The following is a 22,367-nucleotide window of genomic DNA, read 5'->3' as shown; positions in this document are numbered from 1 at the left end:
GAGCAGACTTGATGGACTGAATGGCCGAATTCTGCAATGTCTATGGTCTCTTTCTCTTTCTCTTTCTAGTTCTGTGAAATGCAGGGTTACGGGGTGGGTCTGGGTGGAAAACACTCAGAATTCCTACAGTGTGGAAACAAAGGGTCTCTCGGGTCTCTACAACAGCTTCCCAATCTCTCGTTATCCAGTCCCTTCCCATGTACATCCTCGGTTTTTTTTTTGTTTTGTTTTCCTGATGCTTTGTCAGTTTCAAATTTTCCAGCTTGCTGGCACTAGCCGCCACTTCTGTACCATGGATGTGCTGTTCCTCTGCACGTTCAGCCCCTGTCAGGAGGGGTGTCATGGCCCTATTTCTTCCTTCTCCAACGATTCAAATACAGACTTTAATCTACTGTTACTTCCTTCCTGCTGACCATTCTCTGTCCTCACTTTTTGGAATTTTTTTTAGAGCTGCTAAAGATGTCGAGTTTTGTTTATTTCACTCAACCAAAATTTCTGCTTTCAAGCTATGTAATGTGTTAATTCTTAAAACCTGTAGTTGTGTTCTTTACAGTAGGAAATGCTAGAGTAAATTATTTCCATAATGTGTTTACTCTAAAAGAGTTCTATTGAACAGTACATTTCAGATATAACAGTTAAAATGCCTACTGAAACATTAATCACTGTGTTGAGTGCTGGCTGTGGATTGACTCAAGTAATTATTTCATCCTTTTGAGAGCTTGATGAGGCAGGAGTTACATTTACTATATCGGTGGGGTTGTGGACACTTAAAATAACCTTTGAGCCAAAGGTCAGCAACAGAAGTGCAGGACAAAGCATTTTTGTTTTACCACGAGTTTACTAAGGCTTCAGAGACTGAATGTTCATAAACCTTTCAGTATATAGTTTCTGTCTGTTACACTTTGGATCTTTGTAGCATATCTTGACACTTTAATGAAGTAAATGAGGGGGCATTGGATGATCTTATCCTGATGAGCAATGATAAGCTGTTAATGGACAGGAGCATCTTCTATCTGAGAGTTAAGTTTCCCAGTCACAAAGCAGCCTATGGTTTGCCTTTGTTGGATTGTCAGCTTAATGACAGTACTGACTTGTCCGTAATGTCAGTGGAATCTTGGTAATTATTACGTGGATTTGTTTGGTTGAGGACTTGCAAGAACTTGTATATAAATTGACCATAATTGTATATTAGCACAACATAGTTGTGTGCAAAAAGATAGGGAAACACAATATTTTATGATAGTTGTATGCATTTCGTATGGCATAGAAAAAGTGACAAATGTTTGAAAACATTTGAAGTCTCAGTAGCAGTTTATTGTAAAATATGTACATCAGGCTAACTTGCAAGAGAACTCTTACCTTGTTTATGCTTTAGTGTCCATGAAGTTTACAAAATCAACAATGTAAGATCCGTAATGTGTCGTTTTTGTTTTTGTTTTGTTTTGACCTATTAATGATGTGGATTTCAAACTCGATTCGTTTGTAGTTCTGTCAGGGCATTTACATTTTCATATTAAATATTTATAAAAGAATACTTTATAAACTGTTGCTTGATTAGTTAAACAGCTTCTGAATTATGTTTGGGAATATGGTAAGGAAGTTTTCTTTTCGGTGATTACGGATACTGTCAATGAAATCCTGATGATCTATCTTCAGAATTAGCAATTAAGATGTTCCGAACTGGTTGCAATTGAGACATTCTACCATGCACTGGATCTGGAAGTCTGCCAGGTATATATATTAATGCTGTGCTGAGAATAAACATTATGTTCATGAGATGGCCCACAGGCTGTGGTGCCAGTGGTGACCTTGAAACATTTTTGAGAAAACTGGACTAATTGAAGCTGAATAATTTGTGTTTTAGGGACTCATTCAAGTAAAACTCACTAGCACGTCATCTGTTTGCCTCATTTGTTGATTACTGGAAGTTTGAAGTCAAGATTAGCATTTACTTTGGATATATCTCGTCTATAATATTTCAGTTCCCTTTGCCTTCTGTTCTCTGACAAGTGTGATCTCTGTCTTTGTCTCCTTGTCTACCTGTCCCTCTTTCTCTTTTTCTTTCTGTCTGCCTATCTGTCTCTGCCCCCTGTCTGTCCCCATCTTTCTCCCTACTCTTGCTCACTGCGTCTCCCTTCCCATGCATCTCCCTCTCTAAACTTGTGACATCAGTCTCATTTTACTAATTTTCTCCCATACAGCGCTCTCTCTGCCCCCACTCCACCCCTTGAATGCTCTCTGCCCCCCCACCCCGTGCTTTCTCTCTCAAGGCCTTGCTCTTGTGTTGACATCTTGTGCTAGCTGCCTTTCTCTTTCTGACACAGCAGTGATGTGACAGCTGTCTGACTGGTAGAAGCAACTCCTGACTCTGGGATCAGGACACTACTGGGCTATTTTGGCCCTATTGTCTCAAACCATCACTTTGGTGAAGATGTTTAATGAAGGTACAATAGTGTGTGTAGCTCTGTGGTTTCAGAAGTATTGAGTGACTGGGTAGTAGGAATGGTACTGGGAAGAGAAGAAGCTCAGTGGAAAGTAAAACCATTATTAGAGATGCATGTACCTGTAAACTGTAATTATAATAATTTGTGAAATGTTATCCTTGAAGGGATAATTTTAAGAAAAGAAACTGCCTGTAGGGGTGTGCAGAATGTTTGTTTGTAAATGAGTAGTGGTGTGTAACCAGAATGATTTGGGAGCCATGGGTGTATGTCAATTTTAAAAAAAATCGTAAATCTTCTTGTGCTTTCAGATACTTGAATATTACTTTTTGTAGAAAAGATTTCTGACATTATAATGCAGTTCCCTCATGGCCTATCAATAGATTATTGATTTTAATATTTATGGTAGGATCAGAAATACCTGGTTTGTAATAGTTGGAAGAACAGTTGGTTGTAACAGAACAATTGTAATAATTACTACAATAATTTTTATTAAGCTGTAGTGATTTTTGCATGTGGTGATCCCTTAGGTTCATGATCTGATTTTAATGTTTCGCCACAGCACCGCACCTAAAATGTTAATGGAGATGGTGATATTAAGACAGTGACTTCGTACTTTTTCTTAATTTACATTCCTAATTCTTCACATACTTTGGATTTTCTTAATTGCTAGGTTTTTATATGCATATGAAATCAAAAAAATGATATGCTGTACTTCAAAAACAAGCTTTTATAGAAAGGAATAAAGCACTGCGTCTATCATCCGCGATCAGAAGCTAGTAGCTCACTCATCTTTTGAGCTGGAATATTTTGTGTTGAAGTCCCTCTCAAGAGATTTGAGCAGAAAATGCCTAGTGAGACTCAAGTGCAAGCGAATGCCAGTTTTGGAGATGTTCTATGTCACTTCACGAGGCTAGATCTTAGCTCTGTCTTGCCCCTGAAGTGCAGGTAAAAGATTCCGTCGTATTATTTGAGAAGGACAAAAAAGTCCTCCCTAATGTCCTGGCCATTGGTTATCAACTGATAACTACCAGGAACTTCTTTTTAAAGTGTTATCTCATTGACCTATTTGTTAGTTGCTACATTTCCTCAATGACATTAGTAATATTAGTTTACACGATGGGAAGTCCACTGGACTGTAGCAGTTCATGAGGTAGCCTATTCCACCTTGAAGGCAATTAGGGATGAGAAATTGTGGATTTTAGAAATGGAACAAGTACCCTTGGAAGTTGTACCGCCAAAATAATTCTCTCTTGTGGAATTTATATCTTGTTTTTGAAGGGAGAATTGGGCCTGTTTTCTTTCCAAATCTTTGCTGAAAGACAGCAGTGCTATTTACTGCAGTTTCTGGATGAAAAGATGCAATTCCTATTTCACTTAGTCTTTCTTAAATGCTCCATGTGTATAAAAACAAACCCTGGTCAGTCTTATTTGAATTGTTTAGGTTGACCTGTTGATGTGTTGATCATGAGCAATACTGGTATGTTTGAGAGATCACTATCATCTTGCATGATCAAGGAAACTACGATTGAAATAGAAACAGAGAGGAAAAAATGAAGATGTAAGTGAAAATAATTTTCAGTGGGATGCGTTAGTCTTACCAGACACTGAGTCTTAGAGTTTTTACAACACTGAAAGAAGGCCTCTGGCCAATCACGTCTGCAAAAATCATTAAACATCCATATATTGTAATCCCATTTTCTATCACTTGGCCCATAGCCTTGTCTGCTATGGCATTTCAAGTGTTCATGCAAATAGTTCTTAAATAGATGAGAGTTCCCGCATCTCATACCCTTTCCGGCAGTGAATTTCATATAACCATTACCGTCTTGGTGAAAAACGATTTTCTTCAAATCCCCCTCAGACTCCTTCCTTAGATCTGTGTCACCTGGGTCTGTGAGTTTATCTACTTTCACACTTGCTAAGACCATTAATAGCTCTTTGTTCAAATACATCACAGTCCCTATCTCTTATCTCCATACTTATATTATCCGTCTCTAAAATGAGATTCAGATTACTTTAAATTCGGGCATATCTTCTGGCTCCAAACATACACTGCCACTTGGAACTGTAGTGGACCCTACTTAGGCCTGGTTATTCTCTTGCTCCTGATATGCGTACAAAATGCCTTTTGATTTTCCTTAATGTTACCAGCCAGTGTCTTTTTATGTCACCTCTTTGCTCCCCTAGTTTTATTTTAAGCAACCCCTGCCAGTTTCTATACTCCCCTAGGGCACCTGCTGTTTTGAGTCTTCAGTATTTACCATAAACTTCCTTTTCTTTTTAAATCCAGTCCCGTACATCCCTTGACATTTGAGGGTTCCCTCCTCTTGCTGAACCCACCATTCACGATAACAGTGCTTGCACTCTTACTATTACCCTTCTGTAATTCTGCTGCTCTGATGTGGATTTTCTAGCAAGTAGCTGGCCCCAGTCCAGATCCTTTTGGTCAGATCTCATTTTATTAAAATCAGCCTCCTCTGGAGCCTTTTTATTTCTAGTTCATCTTTGTCTTTGTCTCTAAGCACCAAAATGTACTCCTATTTTTACACTTAGCACCTGGCTGGCTTTAGGAAGTGGCTTTTCCCCCTAAATAATATCAATGTGCTGGTTTAGAACGGTCTCCCAGATACATTTGAAGAATCCCGCCTCCTCTGAATCTTTCCATACCTTTTTTTGTATCTGTTAACACTAGGGAAGTTGAAATCCCCTACTATTACAGCCCTATTATTTTCACACTTCTGAAATCTGCCCATGTATCTGCATTCCATCTTTCTTGACTGAGCAGCAAAGTGATTGGCCTTTTAAAGTTTAAAGTTCTATCCATACGGCATCATTTGAGAAACTGTTTAAGATACTTTCTCCTCTATGCAGAAGTTGACTCCTTGATCAGTATTGCAAAACTACATCCTTTTACACCCATTCTACCTAGCTCAAAGATTCTGTGCCCCAGAATGTTGAACTGCCAGTCCTGCCTCTCCCTTGACCCTGTCTCTGTGATAGCAATGGTATTATGTGCCCATATATTAATCAACACCCACAACTTAACTGCCTTACATTTAAGACTTTTTGTGTTAGAATAAATGCCATCCATCCTTGCCTTGCTTCCTCCTGTCGTATCTTAACTAAATTAAGCACCTCTAGACTGACTTGGTTCCTCTTCTATACACTGTGTACATCACCCCTACTGTATCTCCACTTTGTATCTCTTTCGCCTGCCAAATTAGCTTAAACTGCCCTACCAGGATATTGGTCCCATTCTAGCCCATTGTACAGGCACACCTTTGCTAGAAAACAAACACAGGGATCCAGGAAAGTAAAACTCTCCCTGCTGCTCCAACACTTCAGCCACACATTTGTCTGATCTATCCGCTATTCCTCTGTTGACTGGTGTGTGGTACCTGGAGTAATCCAGGGATTAACAATTTTTGAGATCCTGCTTTTAAATCTGCTATCTAGCTCTGTGAATTTTTGTACCGGTACTTTGTTCCCTTTTCTACCGATGCCGTTGGCCCCAATGTGAAACATGATCTCTGATGGTTTGCCCGCCTCATTCAGAATGACCTGCAACCTTTTGGTGACATTCAGGCCCCAGGAAGACAACACATAATCCTGGACTCCTGTCTACATCCGCAGAAGCACCTGTCCGTGTACCCCTCACTGTTTAATCTGCTACCACTATTGTTCTCCATTTCTCCCTGCTCCTGACTTGTGCAGCAGGGTTGTGACTGCTCTGACCAGAGAAACCATCATTCTTGATGCTTTCCTCTGCACACAACCTATTCTGGAGGGAGATGCAATCTGGGGCTTTCCTGACGATTATCTACCCGCCACTGTTCTTCTGATTAGTCACTCGTTCCCTCTCTGACAGCATTTCCTTAAGCTGTGGGGTAACCGTATTGAAAAGTATGCTATCCAGTAACACTCTGCCACACTGATGCACTGTAGTTCCACCACTCAATGCTTAAGCTGATCAAACTGCTGGCAACGATGCCTGTTCTTCCTCAGGCATATCCATGAGGCCCTTCACCAGCTTCCATAGGTACGCATTTGAAAACATACTGTCTGGTACATAACAGCCTGGTACAGCAACTGCTCTGTCCAGGACTGTGAGAACCTACAGAAGGTTGTGTGCCCAACTCAGACCATGATGGAAGCCAACTTTCCGTCCATGGACTGCATTTACACGGCTCACTGCCACAGAAAGAGGGCCAACATTGTCAAATACCCATTGCACTCTGTTAGTGATTTCGTATAATTTCTTCCATCAGACAGAAGATACAGAAGCCTGAGCACACCAGCAGGTTCAGGAACAGCTTCTGGACCATTATTAGACTGATGAATGGGCTGTCTAGCCTCAAAGTCTGATCTCACAAATATTGATCTTGCTTAGTGCACACTCTGTGCAATGCAACCGGTATGTGTTGAAGCCTTTTTGATCTGTACATGCTTGCTTACTATGATCTGCCTGTTCTGCTCGTAAACAAAGCTTTTCACTGTACTTTGGTAGACATGACAACCAATCAATCTCCTGTGGATTTGGTTGTCTAGATTGCCATGACCATCTAAGATTTCTGTTAAGTTTCTCACCAAAGCTGATAGTAATTATTAATTAATTGACTAGAATCACGAATACTATAATGTTACAAAATGGTTCCTGAGAACATCTGAATGTTTTCCTGTAATAAAAGCAAAGTGCTGTAGATGCTAAAAATCTGAAAGGAAACCGAGGTACTGGAGAACCTCAGCAGGTGGAGAGGGAAATAGTGTGACTGACTTAATGTTGTTGCTGTTTGTCTGTACAGGTATTTGCAGAATGAAGACCTGGCAAGTTACCTTAGGGAAAGGAGTCCAACGTGAATTACTGCTTAACTCCCAACAGATAGTTTTAAAAAATTGCAATGCTAGACCCCTGGGTACAGTTTGTTTTCTGCCCCCTCTGAGCTATTCATGGTCTGTATATTCGGGAAGAGTGAAGAGGACAACTCATTTTTATCGTGTGTACTCATTTCAACTAATTTAAAACTTTCTGACAATGACTGAACAGTTAATGCACCACAGACTTAGCTTGTTGATAGATCTCAACAGAATCTTCCAATTTAGTGCAAAATTATTGAACACCAGAAAACAACTTTACTTCAGAATGCAAAAAGTTAGAAGCTCCATAAACTTGCATTATTTTCAGATAATTAATCCTAATACACGAAGTGCAGGACTTTTTGTTTCGAATCAATGGCTGCAGTGAGTTTTGTATAAGACCATTAGTTCAATGTGCATTTATGGAATCTTGATCTGAAAATTAAGCTAGACAATTGTAAAAGAAGTCAGAATGAATAGAATGCTCTTAAATCACCACAACACATCAGTGACTCATTGTCTTTAGCTCATTTTATTTGAATATTGGCTTTGCAGAGATTAAATTAGTTCTTGAATGATGTCTCTTATGTTGCAATTTTAAGTCCACTCAGGAAGCCCAGTCTGGAACGTTTGTAGCTGCCTTGTGCTCCTTCAGTTAAGGGGGCAATTAACATGCTGTGGAGTTCTGTGGTGACCTCACTCTGTGGAACATCCAGGAACAATTGTTACATATCCATGCCAAGAGTTGCTGGGAAAATATGCTGTCGTAGTCGCTGTAGTGAGAACTTTTCTTGAACACTTTCACAGATGTATTTCCTTTAAATTTAAAACAGATGAGCTAACACATAAAAGGTGATACAAGACACCAGTCTCTGGAATGTCTCGTTAGGTACATTTGTTGCTTTAAGTGGAGTTTGTTGCACAACATTATTACAGAATGCTTTGATCTCTTTTAAAATTATAGCTTGCTTATTTTCTCCATTTATAAACTATTACAACTGATTACAGAAATTGTATGTATGTTCCAATTGATTTGTTTTGAATGTTTACTGGCAGATACCATTTTATTGTGGTGGCTGGACTGACCTTCAAAGAGTTGTCACTTCATTTATTCTTCTGTTTGTTGGAATAAAAGTATTTCTGTTTCAGTAAGTTTTATTGAATGCATAGGGTTTATGGTTGCACAGAATCATATAAAATTTACAGCAGAGAAACAGGCTGTTTGGTCCACCTGGTCTGTGCTAGTGTTTTATCCTCCATACTAGTTTACGTCCACTCTATTCCATCAAATGCTGTGATGCATAGCCTTCTCTTCCTTTCTGCTTTATGTGCTTATCCAACTTCCTAATTAATATATCTATGCTGAAACAAGAGAAATTGCGAGAGAAACTCAGCAAATCTGGCAGCACTTGTGGAGAGAGAACAGACTTACATTCTAGTGACCTTTCTCCTGAACTGATTAGTGTCTTGGAAAAAGTGGTAATTTTGCTGATGACAAGGCGTTGGGTGGGAGGGGAAAGGAATAGGCCTCCCATCCTCCCCTCCCTTTCATGAGCATAGTTACCGCATTATCCTAGACACTATCAGTTCTGAAGAAAGTTCATTAGACTTAAAACTTTTAACTCTGTTTCTTTGTGTATAGATGCTGCCAGACCTGTTGAGTTTCTCCAGCAATTTGTGTTTTTGATTTAGATTTACATATCTGTATGGATCTTTATTTTATTTTAACATATCTATAATGCTTGCCAATCAAAGAACAAATGATGGTCAGTCATGGGTTTTGGCCCAAAACGTTGACTTACGTGCTCCTCAGATGTTGTTTGACCTGCTGTGTTTTTCCAGCCTCTCACCTATAGGTTCTAGCTTCCAGCATCTGACCACCTTATTGTCTCCAAATGTTGCTAAAGTGTTGAACAATAGTTTGAAAGCAATTAGTGCACTGTCAAATGAGTTGAAACATGAGCCAATGTTGAAGTCTGGTCTGCAGTCACATTAATTTGATTAGCATCTTCTTTATTTCTGAGCTCTTACATGTAAGAACTGTTGGAAAAATAAGATGTTAACTCATTAGAGACTAAAATTGCTTTCGTACTTCTTTTTGCAGTAATTTATATTTTCACTCGGAGGCTCTTATAAAATGGTAACAATAATCCTCTTTGCTACCTGAAAAGGAGAATGGTGCTACAACTATTTTGGCAGTCATTGTGCACTTGTTAAATAATGCAAAACCAAACAGATTATTTTTGTGATGACTGGCATTTGTGTGATTTTGAAGTGGTTAGCACTGCTAATACAATTAATATTTGAAAGTGTACTTGACCAGTATTAAATTCATACTTTTTAATTCCTTTTTCTCAGAGTGCTTAATTTCCGAAAGAACAAGGTGTTTTTCTGTTTGTGGCTTTTTTGACTTGAGGCGAAGTTTTAAATATTGTCATGTTTAACAGGCATCAGTTATCTTTCGAAAATGCAGTGAAGTATAGTTCAATGACTGTGAAGAAGTTGAGCTGTTGGATTAAATGGACTGAGCATTCGCTTGCTGTCACTGTCACAATTGACATTAATTATTGATAGAAGCTGACATAGCGCATGTGCTAGTAGAAATAACTGTAATATAAACTAGAAACTGCAGTATGCTTGGGAGGTTGAGGACTGATTCTGTAGCGTAAAGGCCATTTCATTGCCTGTTGCCCTGTTTTATGAAGTTCATTTTTGTCTGTAGAGTATATTGCTCCATAACTTAAGATGTAACATAATGAGTCGTCAAGTTTCTTTTCTTCGTGTACCTCCACAGGAGCTGCACAGGAGAACGCCAAGCCAGCCAGAGTCTGCAAAGACGAAGGCCCTTCAGACAGTTATTGAAATGAAGGTAAGGCCACTTCAGATAACATCATGCTACACAATGACCTGTAGTTGAAAGAAAATGCATATCATTGCAGTGAGCTTATTAATTTTAAACTGATAAAAGTCTGAACATTTCATATTTAGTTAAAACCAACTTTTGAACAGATAACTTGTTTTGCAGACACATGTATGCCTAAAGTTTACAAGGAAGTAATAGTAACATCTGTCAAACAATTCAGTATTGCATTTAGGTGTTTGCTTGTTTGTTTGTTTGTTTGCTTGTTTGTTCATTTTTCTGATTTTAGATGTGGAATTTTACTTCTGCTGTGTAGGTAGCAATCCTCAAGGAACTGGAATTCTCAACTTAAATTATAAATTGTTAATGCTTTGGCAGCATTTTTATGCAATCAGCCAACTTCCTCAGGTTATTAATTTAAAAGCACCATCAAAAGTGAAATAAACACGAGAATTTAAAGCCAAGAACTAAGATATTTGATGTGTACTTTGTGCGATAAAAATTATAGTTCTGTGCCTGAAATTGAAGAGGATGTATATTCACAATCACTGCCTTTTATTGGAAAGTTAGCATCAGTTAAATGTTCAATTAAAGTTTATTTAGGGAAAAAGATCTTCTGATTTTATGAAATCATGTCAAATACTGATAATAATTAGTGATCTATCACCCTTTGAAGAAGTGTTTGGCAGGTAAGTTTTCTTGTTTTTTTTGAACTTTGTTACCAATTTCCTTAAGACTTTATGTCTTCAACCCACAGTTGGAGCCCTCCTGTCTGAATTATTGGATGTTACAGAGTTAGGATTTTTAAATTACTGATTTTTATAAATGAAAACCATTCCCAAAAGTTGCTGCATTTTAAATAAAAAATGATTATTTTTAAAGTATATGACTCATTGTTGCCATGTTTGAAGCTGTTTATTGACTGGATTAATCATTAATTAACCATGGTGAATTTGAAGCACCAGAACATTAAATTGAGACTAGAGGATTGCACATTTAAAGAAATACAAGTTAAGTTGAAATCTGAAGGACAAAAACATGATAAATTTATCAAATAATAAACACTGCAGTAAATATATAAAATTAAACCATTCTTCTTGGGTAACTAGCCTTTTCAATAAACTTCTTTCAGGAAGTGTCAGGCTTTTGCAGATTAACACGAGATTCACTTGTGGAAGTGACCACCGATGCTGGGCCCAAAGGAAATATCAAGTTCCTCAAAAATGAGAGTGTGCCTTTATATGCATAATCTAGCCAAATTTCGGAGGCAAACCCCTGGGATTAAATGCATAGAACGTAAACCTATGTCATTCTAATTCAGTTTGGAAAAGCCAGCAAGCTACCTGTACCACCTCCAGTCTCTCTCAACTGGCAATATCCTGCTTCCGTAGCAATTTGAATCCCAAAGGAATTATATACTCGTGTTTGCATTACTGTACTTAGAACTGCAATAGTTTGTTTCTCATGTTAAACTGCTGGCCAACAACTACGTGTCCACCAAAGGTTGAAGCAGGGGGCCTTGCCCCATGCCAACAAAAAACGTTGTGGCAAACTATTCAAATGCTGCTTCATTTCCTAGTCCCAGCTAAGTCCTATTGTGTAATCTGACTGTAGCACCTTCAGTGTGCCCATAGAGCTGTTAATATTGCACTTGCTCAAATCCATGCTCCTTTCATTTGTATTCAATTGGGATTTCTCAGCTCAACTACAGGTGCATTTATGGATACCTATAATACTCAGAATCTGAACAACTTTCTATACACTAGCACACACTACAATTGGTTGCATTAATAGAATGATCAGCCTCTGCTTGCCTTATACCTATCATAATGTATGCCCAAGCATGCTTTTATATTAAGGTTACAGTTGGTTACTGAAGATGCACTGCTACCCTTGGTAAAATCAGGAGTTGATTTTGGGATTTGCTGTCGTATTTGAAAAATATCTATTCAATATATTGTGTGTGTGTCTGGAGATGTATATAGCGGCTGCCTGAGACTTTGGTAATGGGAATAGCCACATTTATGCACATGAATCCCAAACTATTTTAAGGCTTGTACTTCATTCACAAGTTGCTAATGAGGTGTAAGCAGCTGCTGCAGTTTCTGGTCGTGGGAGGGTAGGAAATCAGCTGACTTTAATTCTGGTTCACCAGAGAGGTTGAATTAGACAAGGGTCTCTGAATGTGCTTGATTTTTCTATCCACTGTCCTTTTGGCCATGCCACGTGAGATAAATAATGGTACTCTTTGGGTTATCCTGTGTGCATGCTGAAACATTGCCTTTTGAGGTGTTATAGTTAGGTTGCTAAATGCCTGAGCATTGCAGTTGAGGCCTTGCTGATTCCTGTATTTAAAAATCCTACCTCATGTTTCAGGTGGGTAGACTGCTGCTTGATATTAAATCATCCAGTTCAGGCAGGCCTGAGGTGTCAATGGAATGGCTAAGGAAGTATCTATGAAGCTAATCTGATTTTCACTGCTGGTTGCCTATATTTGGGTTGGAACTGAAAAATAACACCATCTCCCAACTGTCGCAATTTCTTCAAACCTCTGTCATGCTATTTCTGTGCCCTGTCTTCATGCAATCAGATTCACCAACTAAGTGAGCCAGATGAATCGTCTGATTCCCACCTGTGGAATATTTCCTGGCACTCAAACTGCCAGAAAATAATCGTGTAATTGCTTGAGTGCCTTGTACTCCTTATCGAGTAAAAAGACTCTTAGATCATCTGGAAATGGTATCCGGAATGAATCCTTCAACGTTAATTAATTCAGTGCCTTTCTAATAACACATTTTTGTGCATCTAACCACAATTTCTAACTACCCTCCAGCTCTGGCACACATTCTACATGCAATGAATGGAGTGTTACGTAACTCATAAACAATAAGAACATAACTTGTACAATTTCATAATCTGTGAACACTGTTGGCAGATACTGCTAAATGACCACGCTAGTGTCCCAAAGTGTCTCTGTGCATACAGTTGGGTTACTTGGAGACCTATAAGAATTCATCCATGTCACTCTTTTAGTATTAGACTAGATTTAGTTGAGCTTCCCGTTTGTTGGCAAGTTCAGTTATATCCTTGTGTCAGACTCACTTGACTCGGTGTGATTCTGTATTAGTTAAAATGCATGACAATGCACGTTTTTCTTGTTCTCTTTATTTTCATTTACCTCAAATTTATGTATAACGTGTCCTATTCACACTCAAATCAGTGCTGGTGCTCTTATGTACCTCTTGCAGCATTTTTCCTCTTTCTTTGTTTCTGTTTTGTTACTTTGTAGCTTCTAACTTTGAATGATGTGCACATTCCTTGTCTTTCCTCAGCAGCCAGTTGGGCTAATTTCTATCCAAATCTTCTCCAACCCCTTTGTCTATTCTTTTACTTATGGCGCTTGGAAAAAAATTCTTTCCTTTTATGTTGAACATTTTTCTTCACTTGTTTTAAGCCTTATTAACCTCACTTTTTAAATGTTTGTTCCACATAGTTTGTTTCATTATTTTATTTAGATCAAATATTTTAACTTCTTTCCAAAATATAATTGATTTTCACTCAGTGGGTCCCTGGTGGTTTACACAGAAATGTTTTGCTTGCAAGAGTCTTTGTTTCCTTGAAACCAGTAGCTTTTTCTACCAGGCCTAAGGTGAAGTTATTTACTGATGAATAAGTATTTCCACCTCTGACTTGTTTAAACTGAAAGCGGCGAGTAATAAGCAACTTTAAAAATGTAGAAGTAAAATGTTTAAGGCACCTTCCATTACTGGATGGAAATTGAATGTTGCAGCATTTCTAATGGTATACTTATTACAGCACTCATCACATGATTTTGGACTGAATAAGATACGGCGTTATGTGCGCTAACTTGATGAGGTGTGTGTGGGGTGGTGGTGTCTTCTATTTCCCTTCAATGGAAATACTCGCACAGGAATGTAAACATTGCCACAATAGGGATATTTTGCTCCTGAACGAATACAACACGTACATTAGGTTTGTTCAAGACAACATGTTGATATCAAGATTCATTAACCTTTCAGTTTTTTTTCCACTTCAGTGTTTTCCTGTTACATGTAAAAATATTTGCAGCATGTTTTCTAGAAATCCAGTGTAAATGAAATATTGTATGATGCTTCAGTGTTAATGTCTACGTACTGATTTTTAATTGTGGCATGCCTAACCTAAAGACAGACTTTGCTTTTCAAATATACCACCTTTTTTAACAATATCGTGTGAAGAGGTGGTTAATTAAGCTTGTTTTGCATTTGTGTGCAGCAGTTCTTAATTCAGCTTTTTAAGTTTGATAAAATTGCTGGATAAAAATCATTTCATTTTGGGCTCATGTCAACCGTGATGTGTTGTCTCCTCTGAAGACTTGAATGTTCATGTCAGAAGATATTAAAGTTGAAGACCCTTGATGAAATTTGTGCCAAATTTCATTGCATAATCTGACCCTGTCCAATCAATGATTGATAAGATTGATAAGTCCCCAGGGCCAGGCCAGATTTATCCTAGGTCGCTCCGGGAAGCGAGAAAGGAGGTTGCTAAGCCGCTGGCGAAGATCTTTGCTTCCTCACTCTCCACGGGAGTCATACCGGAAGATTGGACGCAGGCAAATGCTTGTTCCTCTTTTCAAGAAAGGGAATAGGGAAATCCCTGGAAATTACAGACCAACCAGTCTTACGTCTGTGGTCAGCAAGGTTTTGGAAAGAATTCTAAGGGATAGGATTTATGACTATTTGGGAAAGCATGGCGTGATTAAAGGGAGTCAGCAGGGCTTTGTGAGGGGCCTCACGAATCTTATTGAGTTCTTTGAGGAAGTCAAGAGACAGGTTGACGAAGGTCGAGCAGTGGATGTGGTGTACATGGACTTCAGCAAGGTATTTGATAAGGTTCCCCATGGCAGGCTCATTCATAAGGTCAGGAGGTATGGGATACAGGGAGATTTGGCTGTCTGGATTCAGAATTGGTTGGCTGACAGGAGGCAGAGAGTGGTTGTAGATGGTAAGTATTCTGCCTGGAGGTCAGTGCTGAATGGTGTCCCACTGTTCTGTTCTTGGGCCTCTGCTCTTTGTAGTTTTTATAAATGACTTGGATGAGGAGGTTGAGGGGTGGGTTAGTATGTTTGCTGATGACACAAAGGTTGGAGGTGCCGTTGATAGTATCAAGGGCTGTAAGCTTCAGTGACACATTGAGAGAAGGCAGAGCTGGGCTGAGAAGTGGCAGATGGAGTTCAACCTGGATAATTGAGAAGTGATGCATTTTGGAAGGTTGAACTTAAATGCTGAATATAGGATTAAAAGCAGGATTCTTGGCAGTGTGGAGGAACAGCGGGATTTTGGTGTTCATGTGCATAGCTCCCTCAAAGTTGCCACCCAGGTGGATAAGGTTGTTAAGAAAGCATATGGTGCTTTGGCTTTCATTAATAGGGGCATCGAGTTAAGAGCCGGGAGGTTATACTGCAGCTCTACAAAACCCTGGTGAGACCACACTTGGAATATTGCGTCCAGTTCTGGTCGCCCTATTATAGGAAGATGTGGAGGCTTTGGAGAGGATGCAACGGAGGTTTACCAGGATGCTGCCTGTACTGGAGGGCTTGTCTTAGGAGGAGAGGTTGACTGAGCTCAGACTATTCTCTCTGGAGAGGAGGAGGAAGAGATGTGACCTGATCGAGGTGTACAAGGTAATGAGAGGCATGGAGAGAGTCGATAGCCAGAGACTTTTCCCCAGGGCAGGACTGACTGCCACGAGGGGTCAGAGTTTTAAGGTGTTAGGAGGAAGGTATAGAGGAGATGTCAGAGGGAGGTTCTTCACCCAGAGAGTTGTGAGCACATGGAATAGTTTACCAGCGGTAGTCGTGGAAGCGGAGTCATTAGTGACATTTAAGCGACTGCTGGACATGCACATGGACAGCAGTGAATTGAGGGGAATGTAGGTTAGGTTATTTTATTTTTGGATTAGGATTGATCCACGGCACAACATCGTGGGCCGAAGGGCCTGTACTGTGCTGTACTTTTCTATGTTCTATGTAACTTCTGAATTGCTCCAATGTTAATTTTCCTTTTGAGGGAAACTGTAGGATGAAAAGTTATTAGCGTGAAACCAGAAAATATTGGGAACAGTCAACAAATCATTGCAGCAGCCATGGAAGGAGTAACTCTTTGTTTAAGGCCAATGATCTATTGTTAGAACTGGAAGATGTCAGTGATGAACCAGGCTTCATGGAAGTACAGATATAGGGAGGCACCGAAGGAACAAAAGCTGTACTCTGCCTATGCATTTGCAGTGCCTTCAAAATCTGCCTGAGCAAATCAGCAGTGAGATCTTGTGTTGAAGAATAGGAGCAATAAAATGAATGTTTTGCACATATTTAAATGAATTCAAATCCTGGGACTGACCTACTCAAAAAGCCTCTCCGCTCAGCTCCTGACCCCTCACTTCCTTCCCCTGTTCACTACCATCTTGCCTCACTGTTCACTGTCTCTTGGAGTGAGGGAGCAATATGGCTGGTGGGAGGTGGGGACAGGGGCACTGAGTGAAGTGGGAAGACCAGATGCAGAGACACTGATTGGAGTTGCCAGGGGGATGCTAAGAAGCGTTGAGTGAGGAAGTAACCCGTTAACCTGCCTGTGGACAGAGCTGGAGCCAGCTATGAGCTATAGACACCTTTCAACATCATCATCACCAATTTCCTTGGCCACATTGATGGCAGAAAATAGTCTAAGGGACAAAAGAAGAGTCTTAATGAGTCAATAGATAGGAGATTTTAAATGACAAAAGGGAAGGTCGTGCAAGTCAAAATGAAATGTTAATAGGACAGATGAAGCAAATGACATGTCTGGAGGAGATGCAAATCAAGAGGAACTGAATGAGAAGTTGTCATAGTCATACAGCATGGAAACAGACCTTCAGTCCAACCAGTCTATGTCAAACATAATTCCAAACTAAACTAGTTCCAGCTGCCTGCTCCTGGCCCATATCCCTCCAAACCTTTCCTGTTCATATATCCAAATGTCTGTTAAATGTTGCAATTGTACCCACATCTACCACCTCATCAGGAAGTTCACTTCATATGTGACCCACCCTGTTTGTGAAAAATATTGCCTCTTCTGTCTTTTTTTAAGTATCTCTTTTCTCACCTTACAAATGTGCCTCCTAGTCTTGAAATTCACCATCTTAGGGGAAAATACGATGACCATAAATTCTATGTATTCCTCTTATTATTTTAGACACTTCGCAGGGGTCAATTCTCAACTTCACAAGTTCCATTAGTAAAAGTCCCAGCCTGTCCAAATCAAACATTCTATATCCACTAACATCCCAGTAAATCTTCTGAACCCTCTGCAGCTTGAAGATAACCTTCCTATAATTGGGCGAAAAGAACTGGACACAGTGTTCCAGAACAGGTTTCACCAATGTCCTGTACAACCTCAACATAACTTCCTAACTCCTGTACTCGAAGGGCTGAACAATGAAGGCAAGCACGCCAAACGTCTTTTTAACCATCCTGCCTATAGGTGACGCAAACTTCGAAGAATTATGTGCCTGCATCCCTAGATCCCTCTTGATGTACAACACTCACAGAGGCCCTACTTGTATAAGCTCTACCCTTGTTTGTTATACCAAAATGCAATACCTTGCATTTATCCAGATTGAACTCCATCTGCCACTTTTCAACCCTTTGACCCATCTGATCAAGATCCCTTTGGAATCTTAGAAAACTTCTTCACTGTCTACAGTGCCACCAATTTCAGTGTCATCCACAAACTTACTAACCATGCCTTCTATATTCTCATCCAAATCTTTTATATAAATGACAAACAAAAGAGGACCCAAAACCGATCCTTGTGGAACACTGCTGATCAACAGGCCTCCAGTCCAAAAAGCAACTCTCCAGCATTATTCTCTGTCTCTTGCCCTTAAACAAATTGTGTATCCAACTGGCAAGCTCACCCTGAAACCCATGTGACCTAACTTTACTAAGTAGTCTATCATGCCGAATCTTGTTTAAAGGCTTTACTAAAACCCAAATACACAACATCTACTTCTCTGCCATCATCAACCTTTTTGGTAACTTGCTCAACAAACTAAATGAAGTTTGTGAGACACTATTTTCCTCACACAAAACCATGGTGAATATTCCTCATCAATTTTTGCCTCTCTAAATGTCTATAAATCCTATCTTTTATAATCATTTCCAACAATTTACCCACAAAGTCAGATGCACCGATCTACAATTCCCTGGTATCTCCTTACAGCCTCACTCAACAAAGGTACAACATTAACCACCCGTAGTTATAGGTGATGTAAATATTTCTGCAAGGGGTCTTGTAATTTTCTCCCTCCCTTCCCACAATGCTCTGGGATGCATGAGATCAGATCCCCAAGATTTATCTATCTTTATATTTTCTAAGACCTCCTGAACTAGTACTTGTATAATGTGAACTGGTTTTAAAACATCAATATTTATTTCTCTGCATTCTCTAGATGCCACTTCTTTCTCCACAGTAAAAACTGACGTGAAGCATTCAGTTAGTATCTCTCCCATCTCCTGGAGCACAACACAAACATGACTTCCTTGACCTGAAAGAGACGGTGCCGTCTCTCTCGTTATCCTCTTGTTGTTAAAAATATTCGTAGAATCTTTTTGGATTATCCTTAACCTTATCTGCCAATACTCTGTCATATTCCCTCTTTGCTTTCCTGATTTCTCTGTCAAGAATGTCCCCACACTCGATTAAGGGCTTCAATTGAACCAAGTTGTCCTTAGCTAAAACAAAACAATTTGCTGTGATTCTTGACTGTAATCTTGACATCTATTCACCCACTGTTCCTTTAATCTTACCGTCCTTACCCTTCACTATAACAGGAACATAATGCCTCTGAACTCAAGTCATCACACTCTTGAACGCCTCCCAATTGTCAGACATCCTTTTACCTGTGAACAGTCTCGTCCAATCAACTTTTAAAAGTTCTCATCTCAAACAAATAATTAAAATGTGCCTAACTCCAATTAAAAAAACTTCACCTTTTTCATGGAAGACTTATCCTTTTTCATAACCATGTTATGATCGCCACAACCAAAGTGTTTGCCCACTTTTACTTCAGTCAGCGGACCTGCCTTATTGTCCAAAAAAAAAGTCTAGTTTTGCTCCTTTTCTAGTAGGAGCATCCATAAATTGATAAAGAACATTTTCTGGAGTGCATTTGACCAATTCTTTACTATCCAAACCTTTAACACTATGGTAGTCCCAGCCAATGTTTGGAAAAGTAAAAGCCCCCATTATTTTAACCTCATTATGCTTACACCAATCTGAGATGTCACTACATATTTGTTTCTCTATTTCTCTCTTACTGTTGGAGGCGGGGGTGCTATAGTACAATCCCATCAAAAAGACCTTACCTTTCTTATTTGTAATTTCTACCCAAATACTTTCACAGGTTGATACTTCAGAAATATTTTCTCTCATTACAGTAATGTATTCCTTAATCAAATGCACCACTCCCACCCCATCTTTCTTGCATCCTTTTCTATCCTTCCTTTCGCATCTAAAATTGGGACCTTTGAGCTGCCAGACTTGTCCATCTCTCAGCCAATTTTCTGTAACAGCTATGGCATCCCAATCCCATGTTCTTAAACGTGCTGAATTCATCAGCCTTACCTGTAAGATGGCTGGTATTGAAATGAATGCATTTTTGTTCTTCAGAGTTACTACATTCACTGATTCTCTCTTGTCTTTCTTTTCTAATTGATGTGTTCTTGTCACTTGTCGAACCTATCCCATCAATCCTTCTGTTTACACTGCCACTTAAAGTTCCTCCACTCCCTTCTTCATCAGTATCAAGTTTCCCTTAATAGAATGAGCAAGTCTCCCTGCTAAGGTATTGGCCCCTTTCCAGTTTAGGTTAGATCCATCCTTTTTCTATGCCAAAAGTTATTCCAATTGTCCAAAAATCTGAATCCCTGAACAATGTACCAGCTCTTCAGCCATTGATTTTCTCCTCCAACCATGTGTCCCTTCCCTAGTTTCAGTTTGGCATTGTGAGTAAACCAGAAATTACTACTTTTAAGGTTTTTTTTTAATCTTCTACCTAACCTCTTAACTTCACTCTATACTGCTTTAATCTTTTCCCTAAAAATGTCATTCCTATCGATGTGCACAATAATTTCTGGCTTCTCAATCTCCACTTTAACAGTTCGCTTGAAACTTTAGAAGCGACCTTAATCTTAGCACCAGGAAAGTAACAAACCAACCTAAATTTACGTTCACTGCAACAGAATTTCTTGTCTATGCCCCGATGGGAGAGTCCCCTATAGCAATAATTCTATTAAATCTTGTCAAACGCTGCCTTATGTAAGTATCGATCCAAGTGTTCAATATCTGACTGGCCCTTCTGTTTTCCTCAAGAGACTATCCCCTGCAACTGTTCCAAAAACGGAATATCTATTTGATAGCGGAATAGCCACTGGAGAGTTTTGAACTACCTTCTTATGTTTCCTGACAGCCACCCACCTATCTGACTGATCCTGTTGGGTTATCATTTTTCTAACTCTACTAGCCCTCTCACTCTGGAACTTATTTCTGGTCTCATTAAAGTTAAGCCTCGAAAAAAAGTTTCAGTAATACCTTATGTATAAAATAAGCCACCTTTCTTTACCTAAAGAAAATGATGTTAAAATGGGAAAAAAGTTAAAAATATATACATTAAACAAATAAAAATGACAAAAAAATCAACCACTTCGCTGATTAAATAAATCAATTCCCATTCGAAAAATGAGAGCAGAAGTTATAATCTGAAATTATTAAACTGCTGTTTAGTATGTAAGACCGCCAGGTGTTTAATTGGTACATGATGTGCTGCTCTTTGAGCTTTTTTTAAAGTTTCATTGCAGGGGTGTAGGAGTGTAAGTCTAAGAGGATAGGTAAGAGTGGAGAATTAAAAAACGGGAAACTTGCTGTCATGGAGACTAAACAAAGGTGTTCTGCAAAATTCTGATCCAGTCTGCATTTGGACACTCCTGTGTAAAGTAGATGCCATTGTGAGCAGCAACTACACGATATTAACTTAAAATAAGTTCAGGTAAATCAACGATTCGCCTGCAGGGAGTATCTGGGTACCTAGACATTTGGAAGGGAGGAGCTAAAAGAACATGTGTTGCACCTGGCATATCTGCATGGGAAGCTGCAGTGGGAAGTGAATGATTCACTAATTGCTTGGGTGTTGTGGAAGGAGCAGGCTCTTTGGAATGCTGGTAACAGAAGAAAAGATGGATTTAATGGTGAAGAAGGTAATCTGCTGAAAGTAGAAACTTGAAAGATGAAACCAGGAGAAATCCTATTGCTTTGCTTAGATCTTGAGTATGGGGAGGGGGAAGGATGGAGCAAAATTGTGGGAAATAGAATGGAAATTGTCAAGTGCCTTGTATTACTGGTGGAAGGAAATTTTCAGTTCCAAGAAATACCTTGGAAGCTCTGGTATTGAAATTGATGGATGTAATAGAGAATGTAAAACTGAGAAAGTATGGAACAGAGAACATATAGGAAGTGTATTCGAAGGAAGTGTAACCAAGTTAACTTTCGAAACTAACAAGTGAAATCTCTCAATATTTCCCACTTCTGATGAATGGCCATTGGCTGTACATGTTAACTTGGTTTATCTCTCCATAGATTCTCCCTGACCTGCTAACACTTCCTCGTATCAGAGATAATGGGAACTGCAGATGCTGGAGAATTCCAAGATAATAAAATGTGAGGCTGGATGAACACAGCAGGCCAAGTAGCATCTCAGGAGCACAAAAGCTGACGTTTCGGGCCTAGACCCTTCATCAGAGAGGGGGATGGGGAGAGGGAACTGGAATAAATAGGGAGAGAGGGGGAGGCGGACCGAAGATGGAGAGTAAAGAAGATAGGTGGAGAGAGTGTAGGTGGGGAGGTAGGGAGGGGATAGGTCAGTCCAGGGAAGACGGACAGGTCAAGGTGGTGGGATGAGGTTAGTAGGTAGCTGGGGGTGCGGCTTGGGGTGGGAGGAAGGGATGGGTGAGAGGAAGAACCGGTTAGGGAGGCAGAGACAGGTTGGACTGGTTTTGGGATGCAGTGGGTGGGGGGGGAAGAGCTGGGCTGGTTGTGTGGTGCAGTGGGGGGAGGGGACGAACTGGGCTGGTTTAGGGATGGTGTAGGGGAAGGGGAGATTTTGAAACTGGTGAAGTC

General features: G+C 39.6%; 1 protein-coding gene across 7 annotated transcripts in view; it reads left to right on the top strand.

The window, feature by feature from the left end:
• Positions 1–22,367, top strand: part of LOC125460360 (ERC protein 2) — a 1,111,380-nt gene that overhangs the window by 175,778 nt on the left and 913,235 nt on the right. For all 7 annotated transcript variants that reach the window (XM_059649888.1, XM_059649889.1, XM_059649890.1 and 4 more), the window contains one exon: positions 10,093–10,167. In XM_059649888.1, coding sequence (XP_059505871.1) covers positions 10,093–10,167 — 75 coding nt within the window. The remainder of the gene's footprint in view (positions 1–10,092; positions 10,168–22,367) is intronic.

The sequence above is a fragment of the Stegostoma tigrinum genome, chromosome 11 (genome assembly GCF_030684315.1).
Source record: "Stegostoma tigrinum isolate sSteTig4 chromosome 11, sSteTig4.hap1, whole genome shotgun sequence".
In the NCBI taxonomy this organism is placed as follows: Eukaryota; Metazoa; Chordata; class Chondrichthyes; order Orectolobiformes; family Stegostomatidae; genus Stegostoma; species Stegostoma tigrinum.
The sequence above is the reverse complement of the archived record's forward strand: the minus strand, read 5'-3'. Positions and strand labels throughout refer to the sequence as shown.